Source organism: Lissotriton vulgaris, chromosome 8 (assembly GCF_964263255.1).
Source record: "Lissotriton vulgaris chromosome 8, aLisVul1.2, whole genome shotgun sequence".
NCBI classification, from domain to species: domain Eukaryota; kingdom Metazoa; phylum Chordata; class Amphibia; order Caudata; family Salamandridae; genus Lissotriton; species Lissotriton vulgaris.
The window spans coordinates 1,060,366,206-1,060,388,128 of NC_141696.1; the positions used below are offsets into that span (position 1 = coordinate 1,060,366,206).

Consider the following 21,923-nt stretch of genomic DNA (forward strand, 5'->3'; position numbering starts at 1 on the left):
TGAGGGAGCATCTATTGTTTCTCTTTCTTTTCCTCCTCCCCCTTCTTTGCCTCTGAAAGTGAGACTCCCCCCTACCCTGCTCTTGCTACGCCCCCTCCTCTTGTTTTACTGTCCCATTTCCCCGCCGGCCTCTGGATGCAGGCAAGTAGTTATGTTAAGTGTCATTATTTTCTTGAAAAATCAATAAAATCGATTTAATCCTAAAATGTGTTTTAGTTTGCAAAATAAAAAATGTGCTATTAGCTGCTTTAACTAATGATGTGCAATGCGCATATTTAAGTAAAACATATGCTAAATGCAAAATGTGTAGTCAGTAATCATACTTAAATGCTGTAGGCCTGCAATAAATAAAAGTTCTGTTAGTCTAACTGTTAATGTCATGTTTACTGAAATAGAATGCATTAACACTGAAAGTACTGTGTTTGCAAACTGAATATTTGTTTGCGCATGTTTTTCTCTTAGTGTTAAATGTAGTACTTCTCCAGAAGCCTTCTGTCATCTACTAAACAGGTGTTTGTTATGTACAAGACAACTGATAGTGAGTTCTCACTGAGACAAGAGGTGGTGACCTGAAGCATGATTCATGGGAAGAACTGTCTAGCCTGCATAACAACACTGATGTAACTTTACAAGGTTTACTGTCTGAAAGCCTATTATGGACCTCTTGGAAAATGGAGAATTTTGTTACACAAGGGCACATTCATTTTTGTTAGGCCCGGGGAGATGAAGTTCCCCAGCTTCGACGTCAACCGCTCTAGCCGTAAGGCTACATCCTCTCCCCTTACCCATTAAGCATCTGTTCTTGGCATGTAGGGCTGTAGATACCCATGCTTTGCATACTCTTGCCATCTAGTGTTGGGTCCAGATGTTTGCAAGTTGTTTTTCTTCGAAGAAGGCTTTCTAGTCACAAGGTAAGGTGACTCCCCCTTTCGCTGATAGTGAGCATGGGAATCGACTCCATTATTAGTTTGTTTTTCCGCTATAGGGTGAGAATGGAGTACGTAAGTGTAGAATAGAGATGTCCATGCGTATGTATGTAAATAGGAAGAACTGCAACAACCACAGGTATCCGGGGAGGCGGGTGAGAGCATTTCAATCTACAGCTCTACATGCCAAGAACAGATGCTTACTGGGTAAGTAACATTATCAGTTCGAGGCATGTGTGCTGTAGATAAACATGCTTTGCATAGACTATAAAGCAGTATGCTTCCCAAGCGGTGGCTAACCAGTAGTTGTTGCAGTTGTCTGAAATAGTGTCTTAAGCACGGATTGGCCTACATTCGCCTGTTGTCATGCTAAAACATCCACACAATAGGGTTTTGTAAATGTGTGTGGTGTAGCCCATGTAGCTGCTTTACAAATGTAAGCTAAAGGAATGTTGCGTAAGAAGGCCATAGTAGCCCATATTTTGAGTGTAGAAGGCACCCTAGGAGGTATGGATAACATTCTTTGCTTTTGCATAGCATGTTTGAATGTATTTAACAATCCATCTATAAATGCCTGATTTATAGAAAGGATTGCCTTAGTGAGGTGGAGCAAATGCAACTAACAATTGGTTTGTTTTGCAAAAATCCTTGGTCCTTTCTATGTAATACAATAAGGCTCTTCTACTGTCCAGCGTGTGGAGTGCTCATTCTGGTACTGAATCAGGTTGAGGAAGGAACACAGGTAACTCAAATGATTGGTTAATACGTAAAGCAGAAATCACTTTGGGAAGGAATTTTGGATTGGTGCGTAGGATAACTATCTTTGGTGGAGTTTAAATAATGGTTCTCCTAAGGTTAGTGCCTGTAACTCCAACATCTCCTCAATGAAATGATGGCAATGAGGAAAGCAACTTTCCATGAAAGAAACTGTAGAGGACAATTATGTAAGGATTTAAAAGATGGACCCATAATTCTTTTAAGGACAATGTTAAGATTTCAAACTGGTGAAGGTGCAACTCGTGGTGGAATTACACTTTTCAAGCCTTCCATGAATGCTTTGATTACAGGGATTTTGAATAGAGATAAATGTTGTCTGTTTTGTAAGTATGCAGCTATTGCTGCAAGGTGTAAAGAATAGATGTGTATGCCAACCCAGTTTGCTGTAAGTGCAACAGATAACAAATAATGTTTTGTACAGAAGTGTCTAGAGGATTGAACTTGTTGTTATTACAATAGACAACACATCTTTTCCACCTCGCTTCATAGCAAGCACTGGTAGTAGTCTGTGTTGCTTCTTTCAAAATAGTCATACATTGTAGTGGTAGGTTTAAATAACCAAACTCTAACTTCAGGATTCAAATCACTAGATTGAGCTCCTTGGGATTTGGGTGTCTGATTTCTCCATGGATCTGAGTGAGGAGACTGGAGGTGAGATGTAGTTTTTGATGTGGAGCCACTGACAGTTCCAACAGGGTGGTTACCAAGGTTGACAAGCCCTTGTGGGTGCTACTAGAATCAGTGTGAGGAATGTTAGCCTGAGCTAGTAATGGAAGTAGTGGGAGAGGTGGATAAGCGTAGGCAAATATCCCTGACCAGTTCATCCATAGGGCATTGCCTTTCGATAAAAGGTGTGAGAACCTGGATGTGAAGTTTGGGCATTTTGCCTTGTCTATTGTGGCAAACAGGTCTATTTGTGGAAAGGCCCATTGTTGGAAGTATGGATGGAGAACTTGGGGATGAAGTTCCCACCCGTGAATTTGCTGCCTCTGCTGAGGAGGTCGGCAATCTGATTGCTTACCCCTAGAAGGTGTTCTGCCAGGAGATAGATTCTTTGTTGTATTGCCAGGTACCAAATATTTTGAGAGAGGCGTGACGGTTGGAGAGTGTGTGTCCCTCCCAGTTTTTGTACACAGTACATTGCTGTCATGTTTTCTTCGCGGACCAGGACAGCTTTGCCTATGCGGTGAGTTTGAAAAACTTTTGAGTGCTAGGAACACCGCCAGAAGTTCTAGGTAGTTGATGTGGAGACAATTGTGATTTTGCTCCACAAACCCTGGATTGTGTAATCTTGGAGATGGGTACCCCAACCAGTGGGAGGTGCGTCTGTTAGCACAATCTGTGCAAAAGGGTCTATGAAGGCTCGCCCTGTTGATAAAGTTTGTGGGTTCCACCACTGCAGATAGCAATGGGTGCACCGTCTACCAACACTAGATCGGTTAATTGACCCTGCGACTGATTCCACTGACGTGCTAAGCATTCTTATATGAGCCGCATGTGAAGACTGGTATAGGGTACAATTGCAATACAAGACACCATCATGCTCAGCAGTCACCTGAAAGCTCTGGCTGGTAATGTCTGGTTGGGTTGAAACTGTAATATCATAGACGGAGTGTAGTAAATTCTGGGTGCATTAGGAGAGGCTAGAGTGTTGATAGAGGCTCCTAGGTAAGACTGCATTTGTGAAGGACGCATGTGAGATTTCTGTGCATTGACGGTGAAGCCCAATTGATGAAGTAGGTCTATTGTGGTCTGAGTATGTTGCAGACAGTTTTGATAAGTACTGGCTTTGATGAGCCAGTCGTCTAGGTAGGGAAAGACGTGAATATGTTGTCTTATGAGATAAGCTCCTACTACTGCCAGACATTTGGTAAATACTATGGGAGCAGTGGTTACTTCGAACTGAATTACTCTGAACTGGTAATGTTTTTCTGCCATCACAAATCTGAGGTGTTTGCGATTAGCTGGATGTATTGGAATGTGAAAATATGTGTCTTAAGTCTAGAGTAGACATAAAATCGCCCTGCTGTAGAAGTGAAAGTACCTGTTGCAGGGTCACCATGTGAAAGTGCTTTGACAGTATGTATTGGTTCAACTGTCTGAGATCTAGAATAGGTCTTAATGAGCCATCCTTTTTTGGGATCAGAAAGTAGAGAGAGTAAACCCCTGAACCTTGGTACTGAAGTGGAACTGGTTCTATGGCTCCTTTCAGTAAGAGAGTTTGCACTTCTTGTTCGATCAACAGCAAGTTGTCTGGTGACAATTTTTGAGAGCGAAGTGGAATGTTTGGAGGATTGGTGGAAAGCTCCAGGCAATAACCATGTTGGATAATTCCAAGCACTCATTTGTCGGTTGTTCTAGATTGCCAAATGGGGAGAAATTGTTGAAGTTTTCCCCCCGACAGGTGTGGAATAGTCAGGGGGACGAGTGGATAAGTCACTGTTTATTAGGGGAAGGGGAGTTACGGGGTGTGGTGCCCTTACCCCTGCACTTACAGTTGTTTACTTTATACCCGCCACTAAAAAAAGCCTCTTGAGGAAGAGGATTGGTTGTTATCCTTGTACGAGGAAGTGTTTTGGTCTGAGGGTGTTGACTTTGACCATCCCCTGTAAAAGGAGCGTCAAAAGGATCCCCTGTTTGAAGAAGACTGAAGCACTCCCATGGATTTTGCTACCTCAGTGCCAAAAAGATTTTCTTTGTCAAAAGGTGTATTTAAATAAAAATAAATTGTTGGACTTCTGGCTTAAAACCGGAGATCCTTAACCTAGCATGCCTTCTGAGTAGGAGACTAGTGTTGACCTCTCTAGCTGCAGTGTCAGCATCATCTAGAGCAAACCCTATGGTAGAGTTGGAAAATTAATTTTCCTTCTTGGACCAAGTCTTTGGCTTTTGATTTATGCTCATCTGGGAGATATTGTAGCAATTGCTCACTTTAATCCCAGTGCACCCTGTCATACCGGTCTAAAAGGGCCTACATGTTGGCAATATGCCAATGATTGGCAGCTTGAGCAGCTATGCGTTTGCCAGAAGCGTTGGTGAGTTTTGACTCCTTATCTGGGGGAGGAGCGTCTCCAAAGGTTTGGAAATTAGCGAGCATTGAATACAACCAAGGAGTGAAGTGGTGCCTATCCGGGAGGAGGAGCATCAGAAACTTCGTCCGACCTTGGCCAGAAGGCAGAGGTGGCGCCGAAGCCTTAGATTTTTGGGGAGTGGGTGGATGGGGCAAGGGATCTTCTGTACTCACGGCACCCTGTCCCAGCAGCACATCGTCGATCTCGAAATCTGAATCGAAGTCCGACACAGAGAAGGCCTCTTCTTCCTGAGCCTTTGAGGGTTGGCGGTCCTCTTGCTCGGAGTCTTCACAGAAGATATCCGGCGTGTCATCAATGTGTTGGCGCTGCATCTCCCGGCATCGAGCCCAATGATCGCGGAGAGTTTTCTTCAACCAAAACAATTTGCACGTGTCGCAGACTTCTACTCTGCTCTGGAGACAAGCACAAATTATACACCTGGTGTGAGTCGGTGCGCAGGTATTGGGCGTTGGTTTCTTCCTCCCCATTTTTGCAGGGACTAAGTCAGACGACAATTGTCCTGAGGAGACCCCGAAACTCAACAGGGGTCGAAACGTCGAAATTTGTTTCACTTGGTTGCTTTGACTATTGATTAGTTGACTTTCTGCAATGCGATGCCCGCATTTCTTTATCATCCGTACATAGAACCAGCAAACTTTACATGTTTTGTCTTTTGTGTATATATTGTATATGTTCTTCACACTAGAGCACTGCGTCGCCTGCACTTATGTTATTAATTATACTGTGACCTGCATATGAAAAGAAATATGTTCTGACAAATAATACAGAACACAGAAACCATTCTCATCATATATATTTTTTTAAACAAATTTGTTTCATTCCCTTTTACATTGAAAAACTTAGTGTGTAGATGCCACTTGGAATTTAAGAGTGAATACATTGAGTGCGAGCTTCCACAAACTAAGGAAGATGGCAGCTCATGGTTTTGAAAAGAGTCCCCCGGCAGACGTTGTTTGAATGTAAGCGGGTATTTGGGGTGGCACAGAGGACAGAATTTGAACGGAGTCCGTTCCATCGACGAAGAGCTGGACTGACGCAGTTAGGCCCGAAGGCCGGCCAAGAAACTTTATAATCGAAATTGGAGATTTCGTTCACCGAATCGATACGCAGAGAAGTGCGAAACACGTACCAAACAATACCGTCGAGGGTAGAGTGGATTGCGTACCAAGGGGAACCCGAAAAACGGTTTTGAACTGGAGCGCAGCAATACATGTGCGAACCCGATGGCGGTAAAAACATTCTAACAGTGGAGTTGATGCCCGTGCGCACTTTCATCGAAAGGAGTTGCCGCCTTATCTTGTGACTAGAAAGACAACTTCAAAGAAAAACAACTTGCAAACATGCAGACCCAACACTAGAGGGAAGGGGTATACAAAGAATGTGTATCTACAGCACACATGCCGCGAGCATAGTGTAACAGATTTTGATGTGTTTATGTTAGTGCGTGTTCCTAGAGTTGCAGTAAGATTGCTAGATTCCAGACTTAATTTTCTGACTCTCTGACTGGAGACTCATCTTTGAGGTTTTGATGTCTTTTCTTCATGAAAGGCTGTCTTACTTAGTTTTTACTAAACTGTCTGCAATTAACTTGAGCTGAGAATACTTCTCAGCTTTATGTAAAGGCTTTATGCTTGCGCACTGATTCTCTCATCAGTACTCTTTATGGATATCTGAACTGACATTTTTCTCTCATTATTTCAGCTTATTGAGGATAGTGAATTTTCCTTTATGGAACACGCTTGCTGTATTTTTTACTATATTAAATGTGATTCTAATGAATATTTAGCATTTTATAATCAAATATCAATTGATGGATTACATTAACTTGCTGAAATCTAAAGAACAATGCCTAGTGAATAAACAGATGAAATACTACTAAAATATTTGAAAATAAAACCTTTTACTCACACTAATTCTCATTATTGACTGAACTGAATGTATTGCTAGGTAAATGATCGCTCCTTACTTCTCCTTGTAGATAGCAAAGGCCCATACGACCAGTGACAGGGTTTATTTAATAATTGTATCCAAAGATTGAGAAACCGAAAACCCAGCTGTGGTCCCTCAGCCTAAATGATTCAAAATATATTCAAATCAAAATTGCAAAAAGGATCCTTGCCAAAAAATACAGTTTCAATAGTTTTGGTCCCACTCAAGCACGCCATTCCTTCACGTAATTTTGTTTATATTTGGCTTTGCCAAACAATTGCTAGTCAAAATCTTGCAGAATAATAAAACGGTCTGACACTACTTTTATAATGAAATGTGCAAGACCCCCAAGGGGTTTCTTGGACTTCAGTGTCACTCTAGGTGTAACCAGAAGAGACTTCAACTTGCAGAAAAGTGCACGGAGATGGCCGTGTCTCGCGCTATGTTGCAAGATTTAGTCTTTAATGCATCACGCACACTCTCTAACTAAAGCCCAGATGAATAATTCAAGTCAAGTCAAAAAGGCTTTATTTCGACATATAACAATATCTTAAAAAGCGTACATACAATTAAAATTCGTTTCAGTACATTTTTAAAAAAACCGTAAGTTTTTACTATAAATGAATCTATAAATTCCTAACAAAAAGCATATAGTTTAAAACAATCCATGGTATAAAATGTAATTAAACAATTAGCCTAAGTCTTTTTGACCGGATTCGCCATGCCCACCCAAGGTACTTCGAGGTGGCACATGCGTAAAAAGTACGAGTGTCCGAAAGAAGAATCCTTAAGGCCACGTTACACTGCCTAGTACCCAGTGTGCGACACATGGGTTTTAGCCATTTTGACCGTGGGATTTTATATGCAGGACACTCGAATAAAAAGTGAGGGACGGATTCTTGGCGTTGTGGGCAAAAGGGACACCACGGAGCAGTCTGGTATGGAATTTTCCAATGGCTAGTAAGATCCATTACGGGGAGAAGACCAATTCTGAATTTGAAGTACAGGGACCTTTCCCAAGGGGCTGAGATAATGTCCAGATACAGTTCTCTAAAGGGGGTATCTTTGGACTCCATGAACTTTCTGGTCGACTTGCATATCGAGGAGGAGGAATTCCTTCTATTTGACACCCAGTTCCAATAAAGCTGTTTTATTGTTATTTTGGGCGGGGCTGACTGTTGGTACCATGCTTCTTCTAGCCCCAGATTGGTAAGTAAAGCTTTGATATCCGTTAGCCACTTTATTTTCGCCCACCCTGTCGATCTTAATATCTCCCGTAGACCATCCGCATAACTTGAGAGTTCGGGGACTCTCCAGATGCGGGCCCACAGAAGCAAAGGGCGTAACTTCGCTAGATCTTCAATAGCCCGGCGGCCCATGTCCAATTGCAAAGGCAGGATGGGGACAGAAGGGCCAAGGGACATCAGGCTTCTCAAGAAGGTGTTCTCAGCTCGAGTAAGATCTTTCAAGTTCGACATTCCCCATAGTTCCGCCCCGTACAATGCGGCGCTTACTCCTCTAGCCGCATAGATGTCCAAAACTGCGGCTATGGGTTTAGTTGAGGCTGCTCTCTGCTCTTTTAGCAGGGTCCCAGTTACTCTTTTTAGGTTCAACAACATTTTGAACAAATGCTGGTCCCATTTCATGGAATCCACCAACCTGATGCCCAGATAATCGAAGGTTTTAGTCCTGTCCAATGCCACAGAGCCCAATGTTGGCGGTGGGCCAAGTTTTTGCGGAGGGTTCAAAATAAGGTACTTTGTTTTATCTGTATTTATGCAGAGTCCTCTTTTTTTACAAAAATCGTCAAAGCCTGAAAGAAGCTGTTGCAGGCCCATTGGCGATTTTGACAGAAGCAAAGTATCGTCCGCAAAAAGCAGGGTGGGAATAGAACGACCTGCCAGGCGAGGGGCATCCGCTGGAATCCTTGACAAGTGGTCCACCACCCCATTAACGTAGAGCGAAAAGAGTGTTGGGGCAAGAACACACCCTTGCCGCACTCCTCTGTTCACTTCTATTCTTCGGGTCTTTTGGCCATTGGGACCCCAGCGGATTTGGGCATAGTTGTTTTCATGAAGCTTCATGACCAAGTGGAGCAGGTAAGGTGGCAGGCCAAGATCACTGAGGACCTTCCATAAGTTATTTCTGGGGACCAAATCGAAGGCCGTCCGGAGGTCGATAAAAGCAAGATATAATGTGCCCTTCCCAATAGTAACGACCTTCCAGTAAATCATAAGAAGCCTTAGCGATTGTTCAATTGTTCCGGTGCCAGCACGGAACCCTGCCTGGAGATCCGAAAGGATCCTGTTCTCATCTGCCCATTGCTGTATTCTAAATAGGAGAACCTTGCCTGCTACTTTTTGCGAACAGTCTATCAGACTGATCGGCCTGTAATTCCCTGGATCTTCTCTCGAGCCTTTTTTGTGAAGGGGGACCACTTCGGCGGCCATCCAGGAGGCAGGCAGAGGTGCACCCGCCATGGCAGCGTTCAAAACAGATGAAATCATCGTACTCCAATCATCTAGGTCAACACGGAGCAGGTCACCCGGAAGACCATCGGGGCCAGCCGCCTTGCGCGGGACAAGAGATTTTATTGCACCTTCCGCTTCTTTCTTAGTAAACAGATTTTCCTCGGGACTCTCCACCTCTCGAGGGGGTTGCGGTAACACGGAATCCAACGCTTCAACTGCGGTTGCCGTATACAATTTCGAGAAATGTGTAAACCATAGGTCCTCGGTTATGTTGCAGGTGATGACTGTATCGAGGGGTCTGTTTTTCTTGTGTACCAAGTCCCAAAAACCTTTTGCGTTTTTTTCAACGCTAGCAGTTCGGAGATCCTGCCAGAACTTGTCTTCCCAGTCTCTTTTTGCTGTTTTGAGCTCCGTTTTATAATCCTTCCGTTTGGTGGCTATTAGGGTGGCATCTCCACTTTTCACAGCCAGTATCAGGGCTCTCTTCATGGCACGACACTCCTTCGAGTACCATCCTGGCTTGCCCTGCCGATTGTCACGATTTGGGTTTCCTTTTTTAATTTTGGCCTTAAAAAGGTCTCCAATTGACAGCGAGACCTCGCAGAACAATGCTGTAATCTGATTTGGGCAGATAGATTGGCTTTTTAAAATGGCACAGGCTGAAGAGGTAACAGCTCTGATACATGCCATTTTCTCCTCATCTATTGCCACTTTGTCCCATTTCAGACGTCTTAAGCAGTTTGATGGAACCACCCCTCCCAATGGCCCTGTCACTAATGCATCATGATTTCCGCTTCCTGGTATTATCTCTTTCCACCAGATTGATAGGGTCAAGGAAAGAGCATTATGGTCACTTTCCAGGGAGGGTAGAACAATCATATCCTTCATGTGTCCCCACAAAGAAAAGTTTAGAAGGATGTAATCAATCCGGGAAGAGTGACCGACCCTATTATATGTATGAGCCCCCGCTAAATCTGATGGTGTCCTCCCATTGGCTGCCCTTAGGCCGTGCTCTAGAGTGAGGGAATTTAGCTGGATGATTCTGGGGGTCCAACTATTTATGATGGGAAAATCAAGTGACGGGACACCTCTCCTAGAATCTTCATCATATAAATCCAGGGATTCATCGGGCAGCAAAGGCTCGAATGTACAATTGAAGTCCCCCATAACCAAAATTAGGGAATTGCTACTACACTCACCTAGGGCTGCCTCCAGGTCCAAGAGCGTTGGTGACAAGGCTCTCCCGGAGGCCCCTCTTGTATAGATGTTGATAATCTCCAGTTTTTCCGCACTCCTGGGACAAGTTACAGTGAGGTGCATCAAATCTGGAGATTTTTGGGGGTGTTGGTGAACCCTCCATCCCAGAGTGATGTTTACCCAAACCAAGAGACCTCCGTAGGGACGACCTCTTCCCGAGGCTGGGATTTCAGCCGGGACAAAAAAGGTGGCATAACCTACTCGGTGCCTTGGTTCTACGCACCACGTCTCTTGGAATGCACAAACTGAGTGGGGTTCAACGAGCGCCACCCAGTCTGGGACATCTTGCTTACTGCTTAAGCCTGCCACATTCCAACTGATGATTTTCAGAGGTACATGGTGCTGGGGCTCATTACAACCGCTATTCCCACCCTGTGGACCCGGAGTTTGAAGTCCAGCCACGAGTTCAAGATTATTTGACCCGTCACCTAAAATAATAGGTAGAATTGGGGTAGGCGCGGGATGGTGCACAACATTATTGGTCAAGGGTACCTCCCCTACTATACAAATTGTATTAACCCTAGGGGGGGAGACATTGTTTACCACTGAGTTATTAAGTCACCAGCCCCAACCCTGTGGAGTGGCTGGTTGGGTAGGAGTCCGTACCCTTGCTCTGGGGTCCAAGATTGGATAATGGGGGAACCATACTCCTCTACCCCCATCTTGGCAAGGTTTATTAAGCCCCATTAATGGGGGGGGGGGGCGATAGAAATACCCCAAATCCCTAGTTTGTATGTCGCAGAAGTTGTAATGCGACTGTTGGCTACAAATCATGCCTGCTGCTCTGGGGTCATTGAAATTAATCAAAACGCAGTCCCCGGTAATAGCCTTGCGTCTGTTACCAATCCAACTTATGCGTCGGACGAAGGCTATTCTACCATCTATGTGCCCTGGGAGGGGTCTATTAGCTTTTAGCCAGGAGAGAGTCTTGTGTCTGAGTTCAGAATAGGACTCACAAGAACCCTCTTCAAGCTCGGGTACCCCTGTTAGAATAACCACATATGGCTTACAGCCAGGGGGAAGGCTAGCATTTGGCGTGCGCCGTTTTAACCTATCTTTGACCGGAGATTTTACTGTGATTTTTGCTGGAGATTTGGTCACAGCTTGTATAACAGGAGTGAGAGGAGATGGGGTTGTAACACCCTTACTTGCAGTTACTGTATCTCCAGTTACCTTAGTGTTAGGGGCAATAGGCTTGGGATTTGCGGCAAATTTGACCTTAAGTGCCTTGGGTGCCTGGGTGCTAGATTTGTTCATCGGGCGGGCCAAACTAGACTCAAGAGTAGTAGTAGATGGGGGGGGGTATGGTTCCAGTGTTGGGTTGTTGAGATTGGGGAGCCTTAGCCAAGGCGGGCGTTTTTTGACAAGATGAAGGCTCAGGGAGGGCTGTAGAAATAGATAGAACTAATGGAGCAGCACCACTCCTTAGCCCACCGTTTTCTTCAACCTGGGATTTAGCGTGAAATTTAACTAACGATTTCACTGCATAAAAGTTGTCCAGCATTGACTGCTCAAGTGAGGCTAGTTTGCGTGTGAGGCCATCAATCTTATCTACGAGAGGCATCACACAGACTTAATAATGCTCTCGACTTGAGGGAAAATGCTAGCATCTATAGGAGCCATTTGACCAGGAATACCCTCAGAGGCAGAATCTCCAGTATGGGCCACTTGGGGTTTTAAGTGAGGAACCTGATTCGGGGTAATACCCCCTTTTGATGTAATGTTCCTACTAACTTTACTGTGGGGTTTTAGAGAGCCTCCCCTACGGGGACTGGCGGGACGCTTTCTCTTCTTTTGGGGGACTAAACCTGGGGCTGGATTCCCTACAGGTGCAGTTTGAGGGGCTACTACTCTAGGAGTATTAATATCGGAATGACCTGCAGTGGATAGAGGATTCACAGCTTCACTAACAAGCACTGGGGGGCTCGAGGCGTCAAGGATATCGTAGTTACAATCTGGGATCTGACCCCCTGGTGATGGAATACTAGGAAGGGAAGAAATTGAGTGTGTCGGGTCAAGCACAATACTTGGAGCTGTGGTGGTTACCCTTTCTAAGCTAGCCCTAATCCTACTCACTCTCTCGTCAATAGTAGGAGAATCAACTATTAACAAAGGAGTTAAAGGAATATGGCCAGGGCTATCAGCTAGGGCAATGGCGCCCAGAGAAGAGCGCTTATTAGACATACTCAAGGAATCCCGTGATAACCTTCGCTCAGCCAAGATTATCTCCTTCTCAACTATGGAAACTGCACGGGTGATAAACTGGTCCATAGTACCTAAAACAACGTCTCCTGCAGATTTCTTTGTCTTACAGGATCGCGTTCCTGAAGCCATTGTCCTGGAGGCTGGATATCCGCTTTACGGAGCCAAGGGATGTGGCCCAGCCCGGCCTCCTTCGGCCCCGGACGGCCACAGACGGTCCCGCCCTTGTCCCGGGCTTCTCCCGGCGCTACCGCGCGCTACCGCGCTGCTGTAAAGGCAGTGTCAATTTATATACAACTGGAGAGGAGGGGAGGAGCAGACAGGGAGAGCGGCCCAGGTGCTCTCAATTTGGGCAGGCAAGCGCTCCTGGGAGCTGTAGTCCGGCTCCTGCGCCTGCCTTCGCTCGCAGCCCCGCCTGTCTCTCTCCTACTCCGGACACCGGCTTGAAAATAATGTTCCAAAATCCACCCCGAGCGAAGCGGGACTCGCGGAGCGGGTACCGCAAGAGGTAGGCTGATGTTGCAAGTATTTCCAGGCACTCCGTCCTCACGTTAGCTGCCAAGCACAGAAAATGCGTCCCAATGCAGGACCAGAGCACTAGAGTTTTAAATCCCAGGGGAGGGGAGGAGCAGACAGGGAGAGCGGCCCAGGTGCTCTCAATTTGGGCAGGCAAGCGCTCCTGGGAGCTGTAGTCCGGCTCCTGCGCCTGCCTTCGCTCGCAGCCCCGCCTGTCTCTCTCCTACTCCGGACACCGGCTTGAAAATAATGTTCCAAAATCCACCCCGAGCGAAGCGCGACCCGCGGAGCGGGTACCGCAAGAGGTAGGCTGATGTTGCAAGTATTTCCAGGCACTCCGTCCTCACGTTAGCTGCCAAGCACAGAAAATGCGTCCCAATGCAGGACCAGAGCACTAGAGTTTTAAATCCCAGGGGAGGGGAGGAGCAGACAGGGAGAGCGGCCCAGGTGCTCTCAATTTGGGCAGGCAAGCGCTCCTGGGAGCTGTAGTCCGGCTCCTGCGCCTGCGCCTGCCTTCGCTCGCAGCCCCGCCTGTCTCTCTCCTACTCCGGACACCGGCTTGAAAATAATGTTCCAAAATCCACCCCGAGCGAAGCGGGACCCGCGGAGCGGGTACCGCAAGAGGTAGGCTGATGTTGCAAGTATTTCCAGGCACTCCGTCCTCACGTTAGCTGCCAAGCACAGAAAATGCGTCCCAATGCAGGACCAGAGCACTAGAGTTTTAAATCCCGGGGGAGGGGAGGAGCAGACAGGGAGAGCGGCCCAGGTGCTCTCAATTTGGGCAGGCAAGCGCTCCTGGGAGCTGTAGTCCGGCTCCTGCGCCTGCCTTCGCTCGCAGCCCCGCCTGTCTCTCTCCTACTCCGGACACCGGCTTGAAAATAATGTTCCAAAATCCACCCCGAGCGAAGCGGGACCCGCGGAGCGGGTACCGCAAGAGGTAGGCTGATGTTGCAAGTATTTCCAGGCACTCCGTCCTCACGTTAGCTGCCAAGCACAGAAAATGCGTCCCCATGAAAGAGATACATTTTCCTACTGCTAAATGTATTCTTCAAAAAATCAATCTGTAGTAAAGCTGGCAGCTCTAAAATGCAAACTGCATTTAGCAAATTAAACAAACATTACAGCTTTTCGATTTAAATACGAAACGTGCTAGGCTGTACATTACTGTCAACAGGCAATCATATCTGCGATATTGGATTGCGGAAGAAATAGGATTTTCAGACTGAGTAATCGGTTTGGAAATAAATGCAGCTTTACAAAACAAAATTCACAATTATCACCTACATTGAGAGCAATCAGGATAATGTCATGCGTATTGACTTTTCCAGACGAGTTTGTACAAGCTTCAATTCCTTCATCTGAAAGGTACCTGTTAAGAGAGAATGAATTTCGTTAGGGTGGAGAGCAGCCGTTCAAGAGGCGCCACAAACATATACATTTAAAATGAGATATACATTTTTCACAGTTATTGTGAGAGCTCAGCCACATTTGTTATCATGTATGTGATCCTTCAATTTGTTGCCACTTGTTTTATCCCATCATTTGACTCATCAATAAAAGTACGTTCAGAGAACAAATAACCGGATGGAGAAATCAGGAATGCGTAAGTATGACTCTTTACGCCCTGTTGACGTCAGAAAACAGACCTAGGCATAAGCAAGTTAACCACCAGCACAGAACATGAACGCCATATGCACCAGCTCTGCAAAATGCATACACCCGGGTACAGTACAGATAGCAGTAATTCAAGTTTCGATCAGTAACAGTATTAACAAGCATTTCCAATGCAATGGGTCTTGTATTATGAAAGTTTGAGCTATTGGTCTTGTAAATGAAAATTATTTTATTTATGTGTTGGTTTTGAAAATAGCTAAATTAATAGCTTTGTCATTTACAATGCCAATAGTTATAAATTTCGCAAATGTGACACCTATAGCATTTGTAATGCAACATTTTTTGTATTTACTTGACTTAGTATACCTTGACTTGTGTATGTTCGATTTTTATTGTTTTGTTCTTGTTTTACTGAGATAAATATTGGCTATTTTTCTAAACAGATGTGCCCTTTTAGTTTAGTTTAACCTGACCTGACTGCTCTGTGCCAAGTGATATTAGAAATAACATGGCTTTTAATTTTTTTAAATAATACTTAAATAAAAGTGATTGTAATTTATAATGGCAATAGCTTAAACTTTTGTAAATAACTTTTGTGAAGACTATGTTCAGTGTATTTTATTGTGTTGATAATCCAAGAACAGAAGTGAAATATGAACATCTTTTTGTGACATTTGTAAAAAAACTTTAAACATTGAGAGAACATATTTGAACCAGTTGTTGAATGGTTGCACATATTGATGCTGTGATGGCGCGGAGTGATGCTGTGGCGTTCAGTGATGCTGTTGTGTTCAGTGATGCCGTGGTAGCGCATAGTGATGTTGTGGTGCCCCTGAGCCAATCAATCATAAAACTTGTAAAGCGCGCGACTCACCAGTGAGGGTCTCAAGGCGCTGAGGAGGGGGCGGGGATGCTACTGCTCGAACAGCCAGGTCTTGAGTTGTTTCCTGAAGGCGAGGTGGTCCTGGGTCAGCCGGAGGTGGGTGGGGAGGGAGTTCCTGAGTGATGCTGTGGTGCCCCTGAGAGATGCTGTGGTGCCCCTGAGTGATGCTGTGGAGGCCCGGAGTGATGCTGTGGAGGCCCGGAGTGATGCTGTGGAGGCCCGGAGTGATGCTGTGGAGGCCCGGAGTGATGCTGTGGAGGCCCGGAGTGATGCTGTGGAGGCCCGGAGTGATGCTGTGGAGGCCCGGAGTGATGCTGTGGAGGCCCGGAGTGATGCTGTGGAGGCCCGGAGTGATGCTGTGGAGGCCCGGAGTGATGCTGTGGAGGCCCGGAGTGATGCTGTGGAGGCCCGGAGTGATGCTGAGGAGGCCCGGAGTGATGCTGTGGAGGCCCGGAGTGATGCTGTGGAGGCCCGGAGTGATGCTGTGGAGGCCCAGAGTGATGCTGTGGAGGCCCGGAGTGATGCTGTGGAGGCCCGGAGTGATGGTGTGGAGGCCCGGAGTGATGGTGTGGAGGCCCGGAGTGATGGTGTGGAGGCCCGGAGTGATGCTGTGGTGGCGCATAATGATGCTGTGGTAGCACAAAGTGATGCTGTGGTAGCACAAAGTGATGCTGTGGTGCTTCAGAGTGATGCTGTGGTGGTGCAGAGTGATGCTGTGGTGGTGCAGAGTGGTGCTGTGGTGGTGCTGTGGTGGTGCTGAGTGGTGCTGCTGAGTGGTGCTGTGGTGGTGCTGAGTGGTGTTGTGGTGGTGCTGAGTGATAATGTGGTGGTGCTGAGTGATAATGTGGTGGTGCTGAGTGATAATGTGGTGGTGCTGAGTGATAATGTGGTAGTGCTGAGTGATGCTGAGTGGTGCTGTGGTGTTGCTGAGTGATAATGTGATGGTGCTGAGTGATAATGTGGTGCTGCTGAGTGGTGCTGTGGTGCTGCTGAGTGGTGCTGTGGTGGTGCTGAGTGATAATGTGGTGGTGCTGAGTGATAATGTGGTGGTGCTGAGTGATAATGTGGTGGTGCTGAGTGATAATGTGGTGGTGCTGAGTGATAATGTGGTGGTGCTGAGTGATAATGTGGTGGTGCTGAGTGATAATGTGGTGGTGCTGAGTGATAATGTGGTGGTGCTGAGTGATAATGTGGTGGTGCTGAGTGGTGTTGTGGTGATGCCGAGTGATGCAGTGGTGGTGCCGAGTGATGCAGTGGTGGTGCCGAGTGATGCAGTGGTGGTGCTGAGTGATGCAGTGGTGGTGCTGAGTGATGCAGTGGTGGTGCTGAGTGATGCAGTGGTGGTGCTGAGTGATAATGTGTTGGTGCTGAGTGGTGCTCTGGTGGTGCCGTGGTGGCGCTGAGTGGTGCTGTGGTGCTGCTGTGGTGGTGCTGTGGTGGCGCTGTGGTGGCGCTGAGTGGTGCTGTGGGGGTGCTGAGTGATGCTGGGGTTGCGCTGAGTGGTGCTGTGGTGTTGCTGAGGTGGTGCTGAGGTGGTGCTGAGTGATGCTGTGGTGGTGCTGAGTGTTACCTTCACATCCTTCCTTCACATCAGAAAGATCTGGGACTGTTCCTATTGTGATTATCTAGCAGATCGTAATGCAGTTAAATTCAGTGGGGTACACCCAATAATCATGAATATCCATGTCTCCATGAACATTATAGAATTTACATAAATTATATGGGTTAGGGGATAGACAGGGTATCATCGATATCAACGGACTTATAGAACATTCGCAACCTGCAATCTCTAGGGGTAAGTGTTCATCCAGGAACTAAAAGATTTTTCCTTGAAGTCTGTCCGACACACAGAAAACAAAAGTAGCCACTGATATTAAGTCACAGGATCCTCCACACCCAACACATCGGTTGCCCTGACAGCTACGTGAAAATGGATACCAAAAGCACACAACTAAAAAAATCGCTCTGCATAACAAACTGTTTGCTTTTAGAGAATATCACAACTTCACAGAATATAAGAAATCCACTTCAAAGATTTACAAATAAACCTGTTCGCCAGCTCAGCTGGCTCAAGTCGGTAAAACGCATTAAAAACAAGCCAGATAAAGAAATATGGGCAAAGTGAACAAGGACAAAGAGGCAAAAGAGAAACACGGCAACAGTGGCAGTGGTCCGAAGTAGATAAAATAGTGGCAAAATAGAAAAACTGTGGCACAGAAAACAGGGCAGAAATTCATATCTGGCGTTTGCATAACAAACTAAATCTCAGCATAATTGTTATGGAAACTTCTACCAAAACAAATATTTTGCTGGCAGGTTAATAAAACCCACAATAAGTATTGGTGTTTTGATAGAGAACAGTGTGGAAAATCAGGGGCTGACCCCCTATATGCCTTGGCGCTTTCACTGGAGGGACTTCCCATGGTTGGGGGGGAGGAAACCTTACTGTCCAGCAGCTGGCCGTAGCTTTGCAGACCTGATGAGCAGGGAGGGTGTGCGAGGGGTGGGCGAGAGGGAAACTCAGGCTGGCAGCGGAAGTCTGGGGAGGAAAGAAAAGAGGCCAAAGATAAATAAATAAATACACTCGGACGGCCGCGAGCGTCGTCTTCAATGCAGCGCTCAGGATACTTTACAGCTCAGCAGCTGGTCAAATGGACGTTGGTATACTCCCCATAGGGTACTGCTACATGAATAACACACGGTGTAGCTTTGCAGACCTGATGAGCGAGGAAGGGGTGCGAGGGATGAGTGAGGAGGGGGTGCGAGGGATGAGTGAGGAGGGGTAGCAGGAGCAGGCAGCGGATGTCTGGAGAGGAAAGAAAAGAAAACAACAAAACAAAAAAACAAGCAAAAAACTACTGTGCGACTATGAAAAACAAAAGCTAATTCAGCTCTTGACAAGATACAAACTATGACACGATTTAATGTGTTACCACATTTACTGCTCAGTTCCCCCACACATAAATAGAAGTATAATCTGGCATCAATGGCCAAGCAGCACTGTATTAAAAAAAATGCAAACATTATTAGGCATACTTCTTATGAAGCATGCCTCGATGATGGAGTGGGGTCACCTCAGTGAGAAAGTTAATTTTGTGGCCTGTACGCGTGCATCATCGGTAATAGCAATAATGTTAGCAGCGGATGCTTGCGAGTCGGCCTTCTAAAGCCTTAATTTAGCGCTCTGACGTGATGTGATAGCGCTACGTGAAACAATGAATGACGCTGTAGGAGCTTACACAGCACATACAGTCGAAGACTTGGAGTCAACAGTTTCCACAATCTTTCTAGTCCTAGTCAGGGGAGAAGTATTAAACCATCTGCAGTCTCCCGTGCCCCTCCCCTTGCACAATATAGCGAAGATCAACGATATACTATGGCTGCTGCAAGAAATAGGTACGTTTATGCTTTACAAGTTAGCAGGCAGTAAGCAGCGCTGCTTCGCACGTTCTAGCCCGTGCACTGTTGGAGGGCATATAACATGAGCAGCTATGAAGCGAAAGCCTGCATTTTTTTAGAGGAATTTGACCTCACTCATCCAACCCATGAGGGTGCAGAATGGACAGCCAGAACTGTCACACACATACCTTCGACATGGAACACTTGCACACAGCATGATAAATACGAGGCACTGTGATATTGCACCATCCCCGATTTCACTGGGAATGGTGGAGGGGGTATAAATGTTTGTCTACCTGTAACACTCGCCATACGATTTTCCTTGACAACTTAAATTGCATGCCACACGAAAATGCATAGCTAACAACTCATCACGACACAAACGTTGCCACGTGGTTATGTTTAGTAAAAAAAAACAAAAGTATTAAAGACGTGATTAGAGCATATAAGTGCGAATAAAACCATGGTTATCATGCAGGCCGTAGAGACAGTGGTGCTGTCTTTGCACAGTAACATTCCAGTGGCAAACGGCATTTGTGAGGCTTGCACAAATGTGACACATTTCAAGAGGCATCTGCGCCCGTGTGCTCAATGTCATGCAGGCTGTTCCCCAGTACCTGAAATGATGTACAGTGTTCTTAACTACAGTGTGGCTAGGAATTCTGGCCACTACAGTGTGGTTTGTGTGTGACTGCAAAATACAAGCTCTTCGCATTGCTGTGGGGAGGGGGAAGGAGAAATGAAAGTCACGGCCGCCAGGCCGTGAAGTGTGAAGCAGTGGGCGGGGAAGCAGATCCCTTTGAAGCTCTCGGAGGCAGGAGCAAATGGAAAGAGGAGGAGAAATGCTGCTGGTGGCAATCCTCTACAAAAGCACGAAACACTGAGGGAATATGTAGGTGGAAGGCCAGCAGGAGGGCCCGGGTAAAAAAAAAAAAACAAAAGAAAAACGGCAATGAAATGTAAATAAATCCTCCAAAGCAAACATCTGAAGTGCACGGTTAATTCAAATGCCTCACAGGGCTTCAATTTGTTTAAAAGGAAGCAACGTGATATTAACAATCACACAATCCAACTTAACCTGAATCTTCCTTAATGTCACTGAATTTAAATGTTTTTCCAGGGCTGCTCTCACGGGCAGTAAAAAAAACGTTTTGTGTCACCATAGCTCCGAGTCCTTTTCTGACGACTGACTGGGCGCAGTGGGAGGTGGACGAGCCTCAGTTCGCAGCCATTTGACTGCATAGATGGCGTCATGCATTACAGTTTTGAGTTTAGAAACCAGTCTGTTGGGTTGTCCTTAAATGAAGTATGTTGTAGCCGCTTCCTTGTGCCATGACAGGCAGCTGCCGTCCGTCCTCAGATACTACATCACAGCACAGTAACATTATGCAAGCAGGTTGGTGTACGTGCAAATATGGCACTTGAAAAGGGCTAAGAAAGTTTACAAATCTGGCCAGGTCATCTTGGAGGAGAGTGGCACTTTATAGTGCAAAGAAAGCCCTGCTGCCATGAAACGAAAATTACACAACATTAGACGCACATGACATCAATTGTGCCCATCTGAAAACATTGTTCGATTGCGTCAACCAAACAGCTGTGTTGTAACAAATAACTACGCAGAACATGGTTTTTTAGTAAAATTAAAACATATATTGTGCCATTCGAACAGGTTTAAACAGAGAGCAGAGAAAGGTCGGGAAAACGATGAGTGAGAGAAGGAAGAAAGGCATGGACACAGATCAAGAAGGCTGCGAGTGGGAGAGAGAAAGGTGGGGGTGAAAGGCTCAGAGTGGATGGTGGGGGGGACAGTGGGTGTGAGAAAGAGTCTAAGGCGGAGTGCGAGCGGTTTGCAAGGCCACGAAAGATAGTGTTTTTGAGAAAGTGAGATTGAAAATGAGTAAGAAAGAGAGTGAAAGAGAAAGGTTAAAAGCATGTGAAAGATTAAGTGGAAATGAAGAAAGCAAGTAAGATACAGGGAGAGGAAAAGCGAGGGTGAAGGGGAGGTGTGTGTGTGTAAAATAAAGATAGTGGCAGTCTAACAGTGGGAAAGCATGAAATACAGCTCTAAACTAACGCAAATGGACTAACAGTTGTAAATAAGAGGTTGGGCTGGGCAGAAATGCGAGTCACGGCCTGGCGGCTGTGAAGTGTGAAGCAGTGGGCGGGGAGGCAGGAGCAAATGGTAAGGGGAGCCTTTGAAGAGCAAGGCAGGGGGATAGAAGCGCGTTCACGAGCACGTGCACTTCTACAAATCCGCATAGTGAACTCAGCTTTCTGGTTTGACTGCAATAGGTCTCTCTGCGTGACCTAAAAAGACAGATGCAAGCAGCACACACCTGGTGCAAACAGCAAGCGCAACCACACCCCTGCAGTGCATTAGAGGGAGCAGCAGTTCACAAGTGTCACAAAAGCATTTTTTCCTTTTCTTCGAGCATCTTGAAGTATTAACGTGGCTGGTGTAGGGAAATAAATTATCAAGTGCAGAGAAAAATGTAGGTATCAGAAATGTTAGGTTGCATTACCAATGAAGAGTACCATCCTCTCTGGTAAGGCATTAGAAGGAGTTTTATGTTCAACTCCAGAAGTGTCAAGCATTCTGCCAGTTCCAGATCCCACCTCTGGCACACTTTGACCTGTTCTGGGGCCCCAGTGAAGTGTTTCAAAATATGTAAAGGTTTCACGCCAGCAAAGATATTTTTAATTAAATTGCTTTAACAAAATATACAAACAATAATCTATTCAAACAGAACCACACCATATGAAACAACAATCTGACCGAAATATTAAAGTACAAAGAATACTGTAATAGAATACAACATTAAAAGTTTCCAGACTAAAACAACGTTTCTTTTTTTCT

General features: G+C 45.9%; 1 protein-coding gene across 2 annotated transcripts in view; it reads right to left on the reverse strand.

Annotated features, from left to right (window-relative positions):
- LOC147698289 (tudor domain-containing protein 3-like) overlaps positions 1 to 21,923 on the reverse strand; it is a 764,430-nt gene that overhangs the window by 556,855 nt on the left and 185,652 nt on the right. For both annotated transcript variants that reach the window (XM_086934904.1, XM_086934903.1), the window contains exon 2: positions 14,455 to 14,539. In XM_086934904.1, coding sequence (XP_086791030.1) covers positions 14,455 to 14,539 — 85 coding nt within the window. The remainder of the gene's footprint in view (positions 1 to 14,454; positions 14,540 to 21,923) is intronic.